The sequence below is a fragment of the Corvus cornix genome, chromosome 28, assembly GCF_000738735.6.
Source record: "Corvus cornix cornix isolate S_Up_H32 chromosome 28, ASM73873v5, whole genome shotgun sequence".
Classification (NCBI taxonomy): Eukaryota; Metazoa; Chordata; class Aves; order Passeriformes; family Corvidae; genus Corvus; species Corvus cornix.
In genome coordinates, this window is record NC_046356.1 from 4834302 (window position 1) to 4852488 (window position 18187).

The window sequence follows — 18187 nt, forward strand, 5'->3', positions numbered from 1 at the left end:
ATGAGAGCTCAGCCAAGGAGAAAAACAAGGTTCTATTTCTGTCCTGAAGAAAGGGATGGTGCTCCAAAAAACAGTGAATGTGGAGTCATCATCAGCATCCCCTTTTGGGGTCCGGTGCTGCCTCAGTGTGGGGCAATGGGGAAGCTGAGCTGTCTGTGCACGGGGCTTTTCCTGAGCTCCCTGCAGCTCCCAGCTGCCTACGAGGGACTCACACAAAAGGGAGCCAAACAAAAATCCCTACCACCCAACCTATTAGGTTTTACTACTCACTTGGAAAATGGGTGAAAATCAGAGCTAAATTGTTGATTTGAAAATTGCCCAAGCCTCTGAGCTGCAGATTTGATTCCTCCCCCCTCGTGCTCTCCACCTCTGCACCCCCAGTCACTGCAGCACTTGTCACCAGCCCACGCCGAGCACTGAGCAACCCTCTCCCCTCTGGGGAGGGGAGAGCCAGTGCCACCACAGGCGTGGTGCTGGTGATCCAAGGTGCTGATGATCCAAAGCTGGAGCCAACCCCTCCGTGCTGCGTGGGACCGCCACAGCTCTGCCGTGCCAGGTCCAGCTTGAAGGGAAACACACACTTAGAGCTCAGCCTGCAGCTCTGCAAACGGCTCTGGAAGCCTCCAAAGGCAGGGACAAGGTGCCTTGTGAAGCACTATCAGCCCACTCAGAGGGCCCGAGGTGTTTCCCCTCGTTTGCTAAGATTGCAGGACCATGGCTTTAAATCAATCAATAAATAAAAATCAGAGAAACACATTTTCCAGACAACATACTGACAGTTCAGGGGATTTTATATCAGTTCACCAACCTTCCCTCATGGATAGCTGAGAACAAGTCAGGTTTGGAAAGGCTGAGTCTGAGTTCCATCAGTCCAGTGGTCATGGAGATAATTTTTCCCCCTTCCTCCGCTTGCAAAGCAGAAAAACCTATTTTTTGTGCAGTATCAAAATAGGAATGGAAAAATCTGGAGCTTAAAAGAATTTTCCTACTACAAGAGGCTTCCTGCAGGGTCTGGGTCTCCAGAGGGAAGGTTGAAAAGACCGGAGGGCTGCTGTGTACCTGTGATCCTGCTCTACAGCTTAATGGAAAGCCATCAAGTCAAACCGAAGCTTCACTCCTGCCCACCGCCCACGCACTTCCCAAAAGCAACAAGCACCAGGCTGGAGAGCTGCCACGGACTGCAGAGAAGAGAGGCAGACTCCCCCTGCACCCCGCAGCTCCACCGGCACACTCCTGTCCAGCCCCCAGCCGTGCCCGGCCAGCCCTGACCGCTCCTGCCCTGGGGCCCCGCGCTCGCCCTCCCGTCCCCACACACGGATCAGCTCCCCAGGGATTCCCTTCCCAAGTCACAGGCCTGGGAACTATGCTCTGAAGGGACACGACGCTGCTGGGATTTTGGGATTCTAACGCAGACTTTGGGGCGAGGCTGCCAGGTGAGAAGGGTGCTGGGGGTCTCCTACTCATCCCCCAGCCCACGGGTGAGGGCTGCACACCCAGGCAGTTCCTCACCAAAGATGAAGATGCTGCTGCCTCCTCTCCCCTCTCCTCCTTCCCTCTTCCACGTGACACCAAAGCAGGAAAAGTTCTTCGAACACAGCCATGTAAAAACCACCCAACATCTCCCTGCTAACGATACACAGATGACACAACAGGCTGAGAAGGCTTTGCAGCAGGAAAGCTGGAGAGATGTAGGAGTGGGGAAAAGGAGGGGACATCTCAGCCTTTAAACCCAAATGTCCCTCGGGAAGGGCTGCCATGGTGAATAGGCACTGATGGACGAGCAGTGAGGGAGACAGGCTGGCCACCATATGCCTGTCTGTAACATCAAAAGCCAAAGACAGAGAGAGGGATGGAGAACCCAGAGGTGGTTTGAGGGGTGGGAGAGACGCAGGAGAACAAATGAGCTTCACATATCTGAGCTGACAGCTGACGGGAGCAGGGGGAGAAGAAGAAAAAGCCAGTTATGGACGTGCACCGCTTCCCTGTCTGCTCTCCCAAGCCCGGATGGAGCCGACCGCTCTCCTGTGGCACCGTGGGTGGGTCACGGAGGGAACGGGAGGCTGGGGAGGAATTGGGCCTCCCTGACACAGCACAGGGCAGGAGCAGCTTTCTCCTCAGCACCCCAAAACTGCTGCTCCCTCCGGGGCTCCACCTGCCAGCTTTGGGGTGGTCCAAGCAGGAAAGCTGCTCCCACACGGATGGGGACATGTCCCCTTCCACTCACTGTCCACAGCCTGGCCCCACAGGCGTCAAGGAAAAGGCTGGAGGATGGTCCCTGACCACATCACTGTGTATTTGCCCCGGTGTGTGTGATGCTATCCCTCTGTCCTCAGGCTCTCCCTGAGGGGGCTGCAGAGGTGCCTCTGCATCCTCCTGACCCCCATTCCAGCTGTCTCCCCTCACCTCCAGCCCCACAGCAGGGACCTGCTGCTGACTGCAGATGACAAAATTCACCTCTGTGCTTCACACCCCCCTCACCTTCTGCCCCCTGCTCCTGCCACCCCCAGGAAAGAACCTCAACAATGGGCAGCAAATAAAGAGAAACCCACTTGTTCTTCCATCTGGCCCCAGCGCAGAGCAGCAGGAGCCTGCCTGAAAGGGCCCCTCTCCCACAGCAGCAGCAATCCACGGAGACAAAAGAAAGGCAGCCACAAAACACGTATTTTGGAAGGTTTTTTCCCATTTTCAGAGCTCCCGGTGCCTGCTGGCAGCTCTGTGGAAGCCCACGCGCCCGTCCCGCCAACCCACACAAAGCTCCAGCTCCTCCCTCGCCGGTGACTAACCCTCATTATCCCCCCTCCAGAAGAAGCAGGCTCTCCACTGTCCCCCAGAGTGCCACAGAAGCTGAAGCTGCAGCTAGGGCACAGCAGGAAGGCCATTTTCCTGCCACTTGGCCGCTTTATGAGTTTCCCTACACACAAGCACAGCCGTCCTTGTGCTCGTCATTCCCGTTCGACCTTCAACAAACGGCCCCGTGGTGCCGAGCCCGACATTCCCCCACAGAGCTGCCCACTGGGAGCGTGCCCATGCTACAGGAGAGGCAGTGACAACCTTTATCCTCGCTCAAAAACATTCAGCAGAAAGAAATTCACCTTTCTGTGCAGACACACACACACGTGCACCTCCACCTTTGAGAACAAAGGTAAAAGATGAGACCATGAAGTCACTCATGGGCAATGTTATTTTGCTTTTAGATGCACACCCCAGTGTGCTCTTCCAGGCTCCAGATCATTCCCATAATTGGGATTCAGATCTCTGGCTCTGGTGCAAACTCGGCTGACCTTGGGCGTTCGCCCTTCCCGCACCTCCGGCTGCCACACGTAGCAGGGAGGTGACAGCCCTCATCTCTCACACCTGCCTGTCTGTCTTGGTCTAGACACCACACGCAGTTTGGAGCAGGGGATGGTCTGGGAACAGACCTGCTCGACACTCAGCACCCCGGGTGGCACCGAACACAGCTGCAGCCTCGGAAGGCTGAGACGCAAACAAAATAACCACAAAAACATCACAAGAGAGAACCCAGAGACCTTCCCCAACATGTGCTTCTTGGGGGAAGAAGATGAAAATGGAAAGCTAGACAAAAGCTTTTGGAATTTCCCAATAACCGAGTCATGTCAGCTGGAATGAGACGTCTCTCCCTGTTACTTCTCACCTCCTGCTAATTTCCAGAGCAACCTGGAAGGAATCCGACGGCCTTCCCACTGCCATGCACAGGATTAAACACCTTCTTCTCTTCCTCCTCCCTCTTCCCTTTGGTTTCTGGGCTGGAGCTTTCTGCTGGTCTAGTGAAACTCCATCTCCCTTTTCCACAGCTGCTGATGGGCTCCCAGTCAGAGAATGAGCCCAAGGTACTCACCAGCCACAGCCCTGGGCAGTTGTGCTTTCAGCTCCTCTCCAGGAACGTGGGGTTGGGGTCCAGCCACGCTCCCAGAGTTTTTCTGCTGCTTTAGGAAGCAGTTTTACACAGAGGTGCTGCTGTGGTCTGCCTGCACGTGGAGATCCATGCCCTGTGTGGGAGGATGGGGATGGGATGGGATGGGATGGGATGGGATGGGATGGGATGGGAGAGTGGAGCAGTGAGGGACAGGGACAGCCAGAGGAGCAGCTGCGTCACCCCATGGAACAGGGAGATGAAATGGGGAGCAGAAGGTAGAAAGGATAGGAGAATCAGTGGGAATGAGAAGAGATCAGCAGGGAAAATGGCACAGGGATTCTTGGGGCTGACGTGTGCCGGGCCAGGAGTTGGACTTTGATGATCCTTGTGGGCCCCTTCCAAGTCAGGATATTCCATGATTCTGTGCAAGAGAACTGGAGCAAGCTGGAGACGAGGGAGGTGTTCAGAGCCAGAGCAAGGAAGTGAAGATTAGATGGAGGAGACAAACCACAGAGCAGATGAAAACAGGAGAGAGCAGCCAAATTTGAGACAGATGGAGAGTGGGGAGCAAGGATGCACTGTTTGGAATGGGTCCGTATTCCAAAGCAGTGGCATTAGGGAGTGGGGGAGCTGGAGAGAGGGGTAGAGCAAGGAAGATAGCTTCAGAATTTATATTTTTCTTCAGGACAAGTGAGAAAGCTGCAAACTGGGAGAAGGACTGGCGAGGAGTCTCTATGCAGACACTCCACAGGAGTGAGGACACCCCTTGGAGAGGTCCTGCAGAGACTCTGGACCCCGTGAAATCCAGGGTTTTACTGACAGATTTTGCACTCTTTCTTTCTGAGGGCTGTTTCTCAGTGCCTCACAAATAAAATTAAAATGAGGATTTTCTGACAGAACAAGCAAACAGGGAGTGAATTATACTCCATTTCCCCATCAATAACTTCTCCCCAACCCAGTCATCTTATCATCATAAAAAGTCCATTAAGCAGTAATTGGGGAGGCAGGAGAAGGCAGGGCTGGTCCGGGGAACAGGAGCACGCTCGCTCCCCAACTGGCCTTTTCTGGGAAGGCAGACAGGATAATTATAGGCTTCAGACGGAGACTTCCTCTTACTGTCAGCAGCTCTTGGCTCCCTTCAGGGAGACGGGACTGGCAAGGTTGGGCAAAGGAGGGTAAAAAAATATCGAGGATGTTTTTTTTAGAAGTGAAATACTTCCACCTGGCTATTCCCCTGCTGCTGAGCCACCAAAGCCCTGACCTGACTCAGAAAAGCTGGGCTACCACAGGATGCAGTCTGTTCCCCTGCGGACGTGGGGAATGGCACTTGGAGGACTACCCCCTCTCCTTTCCTGCAAGGCCCTGGAGGAGGAAGGACAGCACTGAAGGGTGGCACCAGCATGGGAGTTAACACATGCAGAAAATGGGTGAGGAAGATGAAGAACTCATTAAATCACCTTTACTACACTGGATGTCCAACAACCCCAACACCTGTGCCAGCTCCCCCTCTCCCCTTGGCCGGGATGAGGCAGCAGACCTTTCCTAGCCAGCACATGCCAAGCTGTTCTCACCACGAGGATGGCAATTTGGGGATCTGGCACATCCATACAGCCTTCAAGCTCCTATTTGCAGTGCACCGGGATCCAGACCCTGCGGAGGGGAGGTACGAGCCTGCAGCACTGAGGCAGGAGGAGACTGAGGCTACCAAAAATCTGTTCCTAGTTCTGACATCCAAGGTGAGGAAAACCACGTTATCCTGCCTGCTGGAGGGGAAGCATAATCCTTCCTTCTGGTCTATTTAAACTGCTGCTTGTCAGGGATGGGGCCGTTCCTTATCACATGGGAGCAGCAGCTGGGATGAAGTCATCCCGTTTCGACAGGACTCCTCCAGGCTACCTTGCACATCCCTAGGCATGGAAAGGATCCACCTCCCTCCATGGCAAAGAGGATGAGTCCCAGCTCCAGTGACTGGCACCTTGATACAGCCCAGGAAAACATTCCTCCAGCTGTGATTTATGCAAGGGCACAGGGCACGTGTGGTGATACACGGGGTGCAAATGCTCGATGGGACAGGACTGGGAGATGTGTGGCCATTCCACAAAGATCCTCCTCCCACGCCTCAGCTTCCCCACCTCCCTTCCTTCACCCATCCCGATGGTGAGCACGGCAGGTGCCCCAACTGCTGCTCTCTGCTTCCACCCCCTCCTGGCACTGACCAACCCAAGGGCCAAGGAGCAACTTGGTGGGAATGCAGGTGGACCTCTGGCCAGGATTCTCCTTCACCTTCTGGCACTCCAAGGAAAACGCTGCTGTTTGTGAGCAGCAGGAGCTGCAGGAGACGAGCGCTGCTGTAATGGAGGATGGCAGCCCGGGGATCAGCCAGGAAGCTGCAGCGAGCACGGGAGCACAACAACGTGGCCAGCCAGGACCCTGGGGGTACAGGAGTGCTTCCCATCAGCTGTAACAGCGTCTCATTCCACATCTGTCCACAAGTCCCATAACAAGGCATAACAACCCAGAGCAGAGCCAGAGACCCAAGGAGCTGTCCTGGCAACTTAATGAGCGTCCCTTGTCCATCAATGACAGCAATCCCAGGTTGTTTGCAAGCAGAAGCTTGAGGCAGGGAGGTCTTCCTTCCCTTGCCATATCGCTAAGACAGCTTCTACTCCAGCCATGTCATCGGATATTGGCATCCTGGAGCAGCCTGATTCACCACCTACCTAGAAAAGACCCAGCTAAAAAGGATTTGGCTCTTTGCTCAACTTCCACTGCTCTGTTTGAGTCACTAAAGAACCAGAGTCCACAGGGGATACCAGAACATGGAAAACCATTTCCTACGAGAGAAGCCTGCAAGAAGCAAAAGCTTAACGAGCCCAGATCCAGCTCCCAGGGGGCAATGCCATCTTAATCCAGCCCAGCCGTGGTCCTGCGCCACCGCAAAGTGACAGCAGAGTCAGCAGCAAGGGGGAGAACAAACTGCTACAAGCCCCTGCAGTTCGTGGTCCTCCCGAGGAAGCGCAGAGCCCAGGGATGTGACCAGGGAGATCAGCTGCACTCCCTGGGCCAGTGACAGCACACAGGGCTGGGCACGCTGCAAACACACAGGGAAGCCCTGCCCTGCATCACCAGCTCGGGAGGGGCTGCAGTGCTGCAAGCACAGCACCACGAGATGGGGGACCCCAGGGCAGACCTGCCAGCTCACACGGGCACGCAGGGATCTTCTGGGGATGAAAGGCACACCAGGCAAATAAAACATGTCTGATAAACCTCTGCTCTCTCACTCTGTAAATAAAAGCTGCATTACTTCCACTTACTGTTTCTCTCCTTCAGGCAAGAGAAGGAGGCTCCTGGTCTACAGGAACAGGGTAAGGTGCAGCTCCTAGAGCACAGAATTTGGGGTGTTTTTACAAGATCATTACACCATTCCTATCCAGCCTCTGGTAGGAGACTTCAGCCCACATTTTCCATGGAACAAAAGGAGATTCTGGATATACAAGCTTGAAACACCTGGGTCTAAACAGTGTATTATGAGCCTGCACTGCTTATTGAAACTGGGATGTTGAGGGAGCCCGAGACGGGAGATCCTGAAAATGAGAAACCAAGACCCAATAAAGCCATGACTAATGGATGAGCACAACCTCTAACAGTGATGAACTTTGACTCCTACCACACGAGTCATTACAATTTCTGTCTTTGAGCCACACTACTCATCATTCAGATTTGTAGTGGGAACATCAACACAAAAGAATTATAAAAAAAAAAAAATTCAACAACAGTGCTGAGAACTGACAGCAGTGGGAATGTGATGAATTCAGCTTTGGGACAACTAGAGACTCAGTGAGCCAGAAAAACAGTGCAAGATGTGAATGAGAAATGGAAACATGGAAAAGCATCAGTGACGCCTTAAATTCTTCTATCAAAGACAGTAATTGAGGAAGGTGAGTTTTTTTGGAGTAGGACACGTTCCTGTTCATGTTTGACACCTGTCAAGGGATGGCTTCTTACCAGGAGGCTGTCCTTCAGCTCTTCCAGGCACCAGGAAGAAGATCCCTCTCCCTTTCATTGCCTCAAGTGACAGCTACTGGAATTAATCACAATTAGCAGATCTTGGAAGAAAAGGGGTGTATCATAGCACTCATACAGGAAAAACCACATAAACCCCCTCAAAATCAAGCAGATCCTCCCCACACAGACAAAGGGAAACGAGAGCTGGAGGATCTTCTTGGCTCCCTGGGAGATCACTGGAGCCAGTCTCAAGGTGATCTTTAAGAACTGAACTGAAAAAAACCCTACACCATCTTTTCAGAAATTAACCCAAACAAATCAAAGTCCAGGCTAAAGAATTCTAAGTGTCGGCACTCCTAGCAGCATGCTCAGACTAATTTATGAATAAATCCATGGATTCCAACGGAGGTGAGGGAGGATGAGGACACAGTCAAATTAATTTGACTTTATTAATTAAAAAAACCACCAAGTTTCATCACCCCACCACTCTTTAGAGGTTGTGTGAGAGTGGGGGGAGCTATGCTCATTAATTATGCAGAAAATGCAAAACTATCATCCTCTGAATGAGTTTAAAATAAGGAGAAACCCTTCCAGAATGGGGAGAAATTACTCCCCAAGGCAGCTGAAATTTCTCTTGCAACTTCAAAGGACAATAAATTATTCAAATCACTCGCGCCACTCGCATGCTCTCTCACTCTCTCCCCTTCTCAATTTTATGCTCCTGAGTCAATTAAAGATTTGGAGGACTCGGAGAAACTTTGTAGAATGCTAAACCAGTTGCAGCTCCTTCTATTTATTTTTTTTCTTCTTTAAAGCTTTGCTTTTCCTCTCGGCCTCAAAAGGAAACAGAAATGACTCCGTGCATTGCAGATGAAACGAGCAGCGCTGGTTTCCACCAGGCTTGCATGGAACGTTTCACGTCTGCAACCACCAGGATGGGACACGCTCAGGGTTCTCCACGCAGCGGCTCTGTGAAAACAGGTCAGCCCAGAGTCCCTCCTGTCAACGCTTTAAATCATTCATCCCAGTATCCCCTTTCAAAGTCAAAGCAGCAGACATCCAAAATATATTTGTACTGCTCTCTCCTGGCGCTCCGCAGGCCTGGGTGAGCCGCGATCGCTGCCGCATCCCGCAGCTCTCGGCTGTCCCTTGGACGGGGCAGGCAGCTCCCCTGCCAAACCCCACACGGCTGTTCAGGGCTTGCAGGAGGAGAACTCGGAGTGGTGCAACCAAACCAACACTGGGGCCGATTACACCGGACAACAGCACGGCCAGAGAAGCCCTTGCTCAAAAAAGCAAACCTCACCAAGCAAAAGGAGGGTTGGGAAGGTGCAGTCACAGAGTGAAGATGCGCCCGACTCCCTGGCCCGCAGCCCATACCCTGGTTACCTCCTTGCGCACAGCAGATGGTGTAAAACGTGACTATTTTCATGAACTTAACAACCCCCAAAAATTAAAGGCAGCCGCAGTGCACAGAACATCACAGCTTTCTAAGGTGGGAACTGGGACCAATTATGTTGCAAGAGAACATCCTTGACTGGAGGGGAAGAGTGGCACAGAGTAAATAAAACTGTTCTTGGGAGATTGTGTCTCACAGGGCAACTCGAGCCCAGATTCCATCCCACGCATGGAGGAACGACATTCCTCTGGTCGGGTGTCCTTGAAAAACACTCTGCTTGCCTTCTAAGAATAATATTGGGCTTGCCAGACCACAAAAAGGGTGGGAATACCCTCACAGATTCCCTTTAGTGACCCAGGAGATTTGTACTGAGTTGGTCTTGGAAAGACACAAGCACAGAGACCCTGCCAGACAGAAGAAAAGCCAATGCGACCCAGGGCCTGGGAGAGACACCAGAAAGATCCCATCCTTCCTGGCAGCAAGTGCAAGAACTGCTGGTGTGAAAAGGACAGCCAAGGAGAAAAGTCATAAAGAAAGAAGTCTTGGCTTCCTGGCAAAGCCTGACACAGAGGAACAGCCCCAGTTTTGGCATCCAGGTATGGTGAAGATAGACATTTCCTCCATCCCAATCCTCTGCAGGTGACATTTTCACACAAGCCACTTGTTTACACAACAAACAGATGCTCTTTTCCCCTAACTTAACCATCTAATGAAGCTGAGCAGAAAGAACCTCTGGTTGGGAAAAGATCCTTCACCAGGAGACACCCATGGCTGGGTCCCAAACACTGTGGCTGCTGCTGTCCCCAGGTGCTCCTCAGCAGAGATTAATCTAATGAGCATTCGCAGTGTGGTGCACAGCTGAGACCTGGGAAGTGACAGCCCCCTCTGCCCCTGAGGAAGCTCTTTCAACAGATGATTTATTTCCTCTCCAGGTCCTACAGAAGACGCAAACTTTCCAATTTGAGTTATCTTTAAAAAAAAAAAAAAGAAAAAGAAAAAGACAAGAGATACATCACTCGATCCAGTTAGGATCCCTGTTTGGCAGCCCCGTTGACTCTCACAGATCTCTTTCTGGCAACCCCTAGGTTCACTATTTGGCAGCCCCTCTAAGACCACTATTTGGCAGCCCCACCTAAACCAAGGTGACATAGAAGCTTAATTCAGTGTCCTTGAGTGAGACAACAACCAGTCCAGAGGCTCAGCAAGCGCAGGCTGGATCGCAGCTGGCAGACGGAGAAGGCAGCGAAGGGAAAGGCAGAGCAGGAGCAAGGACATGCAGGCAGCTCCTGGCTGCAAGGGCAACTGGTGCATGAGGAACAGGAGCAGAGGGTGGATGTGGACAGGGGAGCAGGGATCTCTGCCTTTTCAGGATTCAGCTGCTGCCTCCTCCTCTTTCAGACTCCCCCAATGGCAGGGACAATGTGCAACTCCAAGTGAAAACACCACCCTCCAACTGACCACAGAACCTCCTCTGTGCTCCCACCTTCAATTCATGAATTCTGCTCCTCCTCCAGCCCACCCACCAAGGGGGAAAAGCCTTTCTGCAGCACCTCCCTGTCTCCTCAGCCCTGCAGGTTCCCTGTCACTTTGGGGGTCCACCAACAATTAGGGTCTGTGACCCAAACTCTGGGACAACTCAGCCTCACCACACTTCAACATCTTCCCTCTCTTGGGGCAGTGCTGCTGCCTTGTCCCGGATCCATCTCAAACACTTAAAACTGGAGCAGCTTTCCCCCACTGTGGAGAGATTTCCTTCCCACTGATGTCGACTTAACGTGCCTATCAAGTCCTACGATGCAGCCTCCTTGATTTTTACTCCCATCTTATCTGACAACCGCTGTCTAAGCTAACAGCAGATCAAAGCCTGGACCTCCAGAGCTAAAAGCTGCGAGCTGTGCAGCTGGGCTGTCCTGTAGGGATGAGAGGATGGGAGGGACCATTCAGGAGAGGTGGCAGATACACCTGTAAGTGGCTGGGATCTGGATCTCGGTGATCCAAGCTGTGCCGCCAACCACCAGCTCCTGCCTCTGGCAGCACAGAGCAAACACCTTCCATGCCACACATGTTTTCCCAAGGCACCAGCTCCCCGAAACACAGCCTGAATGTGGACCTAGAGGAGCTCCACTCCCATCCCATCACATGTTTTCCATCATCTCCGTGAGTCCCACATGGTGCAAACCTGGCTGCTGTCTCTGCTGGCACCAGGGATGCTCACGGAGCACGAGAGCCCCCCCTCACATGCACCTCCCATGAATTACTGCGTTCTGCAAATTAATGAAGGAGCAAGGGCAATTAAAAGGGAAGAAAGCCAGGGTAATGCATCATAAAAGGGGCTTTATTCTTTTATTTTGTCAATTGCAATTTAGATTTAATTATTTATGGTAATACTTCAGAGTGTGCTAGTAAGGGTTCTATACCATGATTTATAAAAGGAAGGAAACGTAAGTAATAAGTAATGTTCCCTGCTCTTAAATCTTTGCTGGGGTGGAGAGAGCCACGCACCAGCCTTCTGTGTATGCAAAGTGCCAATTAGTAAATGCTACTGTAAAACACAAAGGTTTAATCAATGAGAAAAATCCACTTGAAAACAGCAAGCATGCTGATTCCAGTCAGAAAAATGGCCACATTTCCATACAGTAAATGGCTTTTATCTGCAACTGAGGAGCACTCGGAGCACCTGTTGGGTGGCAGAGGAGGGCAGGGGGACCTGGCCACTGCCCTGGGGCCGAAAGCAGCTGTGCCCTGCACAGCACGGGCAGGAACAGCTCCTGCCCAGCGACAGAGGCTCTGTGCACGCGCAAAGTGAGATGTTTTAGGGTGCTCGCCACAGAGGTTTTATGGCTCGGGCTGGGTGCATGAAGAGGAAACAGCGAGGCTTGGTGCTGTGCCCAGGTCCATCAGCAATTTGGGAACTATTCCTCTCCCCGGACTTGTCTCCAGGCCTCATCTGTCTCTGCTGCCTGGTTTCCTCTCAGCTCCAAGGGCCACATTTGGCTGTGCAGCTCCTGGGGAGGCCTCCCCTCACTCCCTGCAGTGATGCCAAGTCATGGTACTCACACAAACAGCAGAATCCTTAACAAAAATGTAGTACTCTCCATTTAATAATCATGGAATCAGTAATTTCCAGTTCCATGGCTGCCTTTGACCATATAGAAGAAACAAAGAAAGTGTCCATATGCAACCAAAGAAAAAGAGACAGAACGTGTCTGTGTAACACCTTTCAATTATTGTCCTCTCCACCTTCCCAAGGAGGAACAGCAGGCAGAAAGTAGTGTGGTGCTTTGGGTTTTTAATTTAAATGGCAGTTTCCTTTAAATAGAATGCTCCTGCCACAGAAGGATTTAAATCACTGACTGAGATCAATTAGCCTCAGAAACAAGGGAAGTATTTTAATGGTCCTTTGATTGCAGAGGCCACAGCTCCTCCAGAGCTGCTCTGGGAGAGGAGGCAAGTCCCAGCTCAGCCCAGGCTCTGCTGCACTGGGATCTACTCCCCTGCGAAGCTGGGAGGGTGATGCCCTCCAAAAGCCAGGATCCCAGGGTTTCCCTCTCCAACGTGGGCTTCCCATGGCAGGAGGGGCACCACTACCGTGTGCCCGGGGGGCTGCTGTGAATTAGGGCAGGAAATGGGGTCACCGCCGTGGCAAGCGCCGGCCAAATGGACGCTGGCCAAGGGATTACGCGAATGTGACAGAGCCCAGGGCCATCTGATGGGAGAGGACGTTGTCAGAACAGAGTGGCAGCTCCTCACACAGGCTCTGCAGCTGTGACAGACAAAGCTGCTTGCTGTTTGCAAGGCTCAGTGGGGAGCAGCACGGACCAGCTCGGGTGCTACTGGCTGAAATTGGGGTCTCTCCAGGACTCAGGAGTCCTCCAAAGCCAGGAGCTGCCAACTTACTGCCCACTCATCCTCACCAGGCAGGGAGCAACAGCTCCAGAGCAACTCAGACAGCTGGTACCAGGGAGCATCCCCAAGGGCACAGAGCAGGGAGGTGCTGGCATGCTCCACAGGTCAGGAGGAGAGACAACACCTGGCCCAACATCTGCACAGCAAGCAGGTAAGAGCAGCCCCACCTCAGCAACCTGCAAAGTTCCTGCACGGACATCTGTGAGCAGCCAGAGGAAAAAAACCACAAACCCTCATAGTTCAGGATCCAAGGACACTGCAGAACTACAGGAGAGAGAAACTCAGCTGCAAGCAGCAAGATGTCTGCAGAGCAGTGACAGATTCCAGCCGGGCTCAGGCCACAGCACTGGTGCATTCTGTATCTGACTGGCACCAACCCTCCCTGAGGGCACACTTCCCCCATGTGGGATCTCCCAGCTCTGCTGCAACCTCTGAGCAAACCTCACCCCAAAGATGATGCACAGACAAGACATGTGCTCCTTCCCAGGAAAATGAAAACCACAAGAGAACCGAGGTCACACAGCCATGATTTGGAGAAGCCTTGATTCTGCAGTGCCCACTCCCAGCCCTGAGCACACAGGCCTTGCTGTACACTCAGAATTCAAATGGAGCCCAGCTTTCACAGGCACTCAGGTATCACCAGGGATGAATCAGGGCTCTGCTTATACAGAGAGGCTGTAGAGCTGCAGAACACCTGAACTCTCCATCCCTGCCTGCAGAGCTGCAGCTTGCTTTGTAAACTGAGTGATTTTGCCAGGTGTGTTACAGCAAACCAGGGACAAGAACAAGACCCTGGAGCCCTGACTGCAGATTTCCACTGTATCCCCACTCCTGACTCCACTGCACAAAGATCCAGGAATGGAGATTCCCTGTGCCCATCTTCACTAGCCAACAAAGCCACAAAGCAGCACCCATTGACTCTGGGTGCTCATAAAGACCCTGCAAGAGCATCGGCTCCAACGCCACAGTAGGACCCTGGATAAATCCTCGGGCAAAAGGCTCGTGGCAGTTCCCTGCTGCCAGACTCTGCACGGCTGCTGCCACTCAAGACAGCTCAGGCTGAAGCTGTGGGAATGCCTTTATGGACCAGTGGTGCCATCTGAGGTGCAGACTGACCCACAGCCAACACCTCACCCCACAGTGAACCTCCCGGAGCCCAGCTCACTTCCCAGGCTTTGAAACAAAAAAGAATAGACGAAAACATTATCTTTCTGCACATGAGTGTTTCTCTCTGCAAAGAGGGATTAAGCGTGAACCCAGCAAAACTCAGGAGAGAGGCAAGGGCAAATACATCCCCCCTTGCCTGCTGCAGAGAGGACGGAAAGCACCGCTCCAAAAACATCTCCCAGCAACAAAAGGTCGTGGGTCCATTCAATCCCTGGCAACCGCGTCATCGTAATAAACCCCGATAACGAAGCGATTACGTTAAAAGCTGTCAAGGGCTACGCTGACCAGAGCAGCCCTCTCACCAGCTTCAAGCAGCTTTGCTGGGGAGGAAAAAAAAGTCATAATTCAATCAGCTTGGAAAAGTCTATTCCCCACTGATCCCAAGCGATCAGCCTTCATGTCGAAGGAACATTACATTCAAGTCGCTGAAGATTTTCACTTTTTTTTTCCCCTTCCCCTTTTCATTTTTTAAAGCAGGAATTGAAAGGCAGCAAAGATAAAAACTGTGTTGAACTGGAACTGGTTCACTCAGGGGAAGGAGAAACATAATACTCTTTCTTGAAAGGCTGTTTGGAATCCAGCCCCAGAAAGTAACATGACAACGGTCACCAGTGTCTGACAGATGCTGAAAGGCAGAAGCAGGAGAGGACAATATGGGCAAGCTGGGTGGAGATGGGGCCAGGACAAGGGGGAGGAGGGCTCTGGCAAGAGCTGTCAGGCAGCTCCCTCCCTTCTCTCCAGCTCTTTGGCAGCCTTGGGGGCAACCCGAAGCTCAAAGCAGGCTGTGAGGACCCAGCCACCCTGTGTCCCTCCGAGGCGGGGCTGGGAACAATAGGAGGCACTGCTGGAAAGTTAAGGATGTTGGAAAATGTAACACTCGATCAGGTACTGAGCTTCACTTCTTCAACGATGAAAAGGAGGAGGGTGAAAAAAGGAGCAGGGGGACAGCAGAGTCACTCACTTTCAGCAACGCAGTCCATCAGCAGCACGGAGAGGAGGTTCACGAGGGAGACCAGCGAAGACATCCCAGGGCTGGGAAGGATCCTCATCCTCTGCAAAGGCCTTCGGCCCCAGCCGGGAAGGCTCCGGCTCAGCGGGAACTGCAGCGTCTCCCCAGCCTTGTCAGCACCTGCGGAGCACAAAGGGACAGCTCTGAGGGGCGGGCGGGCAGCGGCCGAGCAGAGCCCGAGCGGCCACTGCAGCGCACGGCCCCTGCAGGGACCCCGGGGCACCTTCCCCAGGGTGCCACCGAGCACCCACCCGGCTCCGTGGGCATGGACCAGCTCCACGGGGGGATCAGCTCCATGGAGGAGCCCAGCTCCATGGGGGGATCCAGCTTTTCCAAGGCTGGGATTGCAGCAGCACTCTGCACATCCAAGAGCCTCTACCCCCACTCGGTGCCTCAGTTTCCCCACTTGCATCCCACAGGGGAACTGTGTTACTGAGCTGCACAAAACTGGAAGGGAGAATCCCTGGAGCAGGGGGTGCCACAGCTGATCCTGATGGATCAAGCAAACGCAGCCTCTACAGGAGGTGGGAGAGATTTTCTCCTGACCAGTTCTGCCCTGGACGTGGCAGAACGTGGCAGCAGGACAGAACCAGCACATCAGCAGGGCTGTGGCAGGGGAGACTGCGCTCAGCACCCGCCTGCGCCCCTCACCCTGCCAGCACATTTCCATGGAGACAACTCCTGGCTCCAAACGGAGCTCCCTGCTTACAGCTTTATCCTGATCCCTGTGCAAAGCTGGAATGGCATTAAGGGAGCTGTATTCTTAGCCACCACTCCAGTCCTGTGTGTCAATACTGGTAAACGCTTCCCTCAGTCACAGAGGTGAGATTTGCCCCAGAAGGGCTGAAAATAGAGTGAAAGCTGCAGCCACAACCTCCTCATAGGGTCGGCAGCTCAGAGGTTTCCCATCAGCCAGACACTGAGCACCGCGATAATGGGCCAGAGCTGTGGAAGGATGCTCTCAGATCTGACAGATTCCTTCCCGCTATCGTTACTCCAATTAGAAATCAAACCTGGGGTTTATCACCTTTTGGAGGAAAGCCAGGTAGGAGATAGTGTACAATGATCAAAGGCTTTGAAAGGACTAAGGGGATAGCGAGGCTGTTTAAGCTTTCTGACACACATCGGGGTGGGAGACCGTCGGGACAGGCAGTGTGAAGGGGCATTTTAATCTTTTTCTGTCCCATTAACTCTCCAAGGCTGAACTGTGCAGAATTAAAAGAAAAGCCAGGATAAACAAGAAGTCCCCATATGTACTCAGCCCTAAAGAACAACTTTTCAGAGAGAAGCTTTGGACTTGCACTTTGAGGATTACAAAGCCTCTGCTGTGTGCTCTGTGCTAGCCCAGATCGTCTGTGCTTCAGTGCCGGCTCATGGAAAATGAGCACAAATATTGGTACAAAAAAGAGAAAAAAATCTGAATCCTGTCACTGGGAATCTCTTCAAATGTTTGCTCTAGACACACTTAGAGCAACACAGAGAGGCTCCAGCCAGCCCTAACGCGGGGTTCGCAGGGTTCCAGGGCGCACAACAACGCGTTGGGGTTTCTTTTGTTGCTGTCAGGGGCGAGCAGGGAACATCGTGAATAGCTGTGATGGGAACTGTTAATTAAACTGGGGATGTGGCATCGATGCCAGCACAACAAATGGAGCTGCGTTGCAGCTCCCTGGCTCTCCCTTCTTCCTCCTTCAGTCACGTAGCTCCCCGTTCCCACCAGCAAGGCTGGGGTTGGAGAGAGCAGGAATCCACCCAACTATTTTAGGTGTCTATATTAAAATAAAATCAAACAAATCATGCTGGCTCAGCCACCATTTCAGAAACTCTTATTTTTCTTTATCAGAGCAGTATATCCACCCCCGCCAGTGCCAAAAATGCCACCAAACATCTCCGTGAGCCTCATGTGCTCCCCAAACGTGGCACCAATGATCTTCCGCAGCTGAGAGCATGCAAGAGCCTGGCTGCTCCCTGCAGCACGTCCCCAAAGTCCCCCCAGGATGGAGCTGAACGCAGGGGACTGAACGTCAGGGAAATGTTCCGCCTCCTCCAGAGAGAGGAGCCTGGCAGCTCCGCTCTCCCAGAGCCAGCACGGCTTTTCATGCCATATAATGGGCTCCGATGGAGAAGATCTGGTACCGGGGATGCAGCAACAGCTCCAAGATTAGAGAAGGAGATGCCAGAGGGTGACACTTCCGCTCCGGTGCTAATGTGCTTCCCGAGCCCTTGACGGAGACAGAAAGTGCTGGCAGAGATATTAGGACATGTCAGCTCCAATCCAGCAACTCATCCTTCAGAGCAGGTACATCCCTGGCTGTCTCCCCCCCGGATACGGGATTTTCAGGACAGCAGGATGTGCACCCACCTGGTTCCCCCGTGGATATGGAGGACAGGCCAGGACAGGGTTTGCTCTGCTCCTTGGCAGGGCCCTGGCAATAGGGAACAGACCCATCCCCTGCACGACTCCTGCCTCCAGTGCAGAACACGCCCTGCTGGAACCCAGCTGCCACACAACGAGGCTGAAACCCAGTGGGAATTGTTCTGATGAAAGCTCACATCCCAAGGGCTCTGTCACCCATCCTCTCCCCTCCTCAGGGCACAGCTTACCTTGTCTGTGCTCTCTGGAGCAGCTTTGCTCACCCCTGCCTGTCCCTGAGCACCCAGCCAAGCCCCTGGCACCAGCCAAGCCAACATAATGGCACTTTTCCTGTGCTGCTCCACGGACCTGCAAACCCTCACTAAATTCCCTGGCACAGGATCTCCTGCAACACAAGCAAGCCACCTAACAGACCTCAATCCTTGCTAAAGAATGCAATTAAGTGACGCCATGGCC

At 52.9% G+C, this 18187-nt stretch overlaps 1 protein-coding gene across 19 annotated transcripts in view; it reads right to left on the bottom strand.

Annotated features, from left to right (window-relative positions):
• Positions 1 to 18187, bottom strand: part of PTPRS (protein tyrosine phosphatase receptor type S) — a 148677-nt gene that overhangs the window by 77344 nt on the left and 53146 nt on the right. For 18 of the 19 annotated variants that reach the window (XM_019293498.3, XM_039566156.1, XM_019293499.3 and 15 more), the window contains one exon: positions 15313 to 15480. In XM_019293498.3, the coding sequence (XP_019149043.1) occupies positions 15313 to 15400 (88 nt within the window). In that variant the 5' untranslated portion in view covers positions 15401 to 15480. Of the gene's footprint in view, positions 1 to 15312; positions 15485 to 18187 lie in introns of those variants that run through there. The other variant, XM_039566157.1, reaches the window with a different exon arrangement.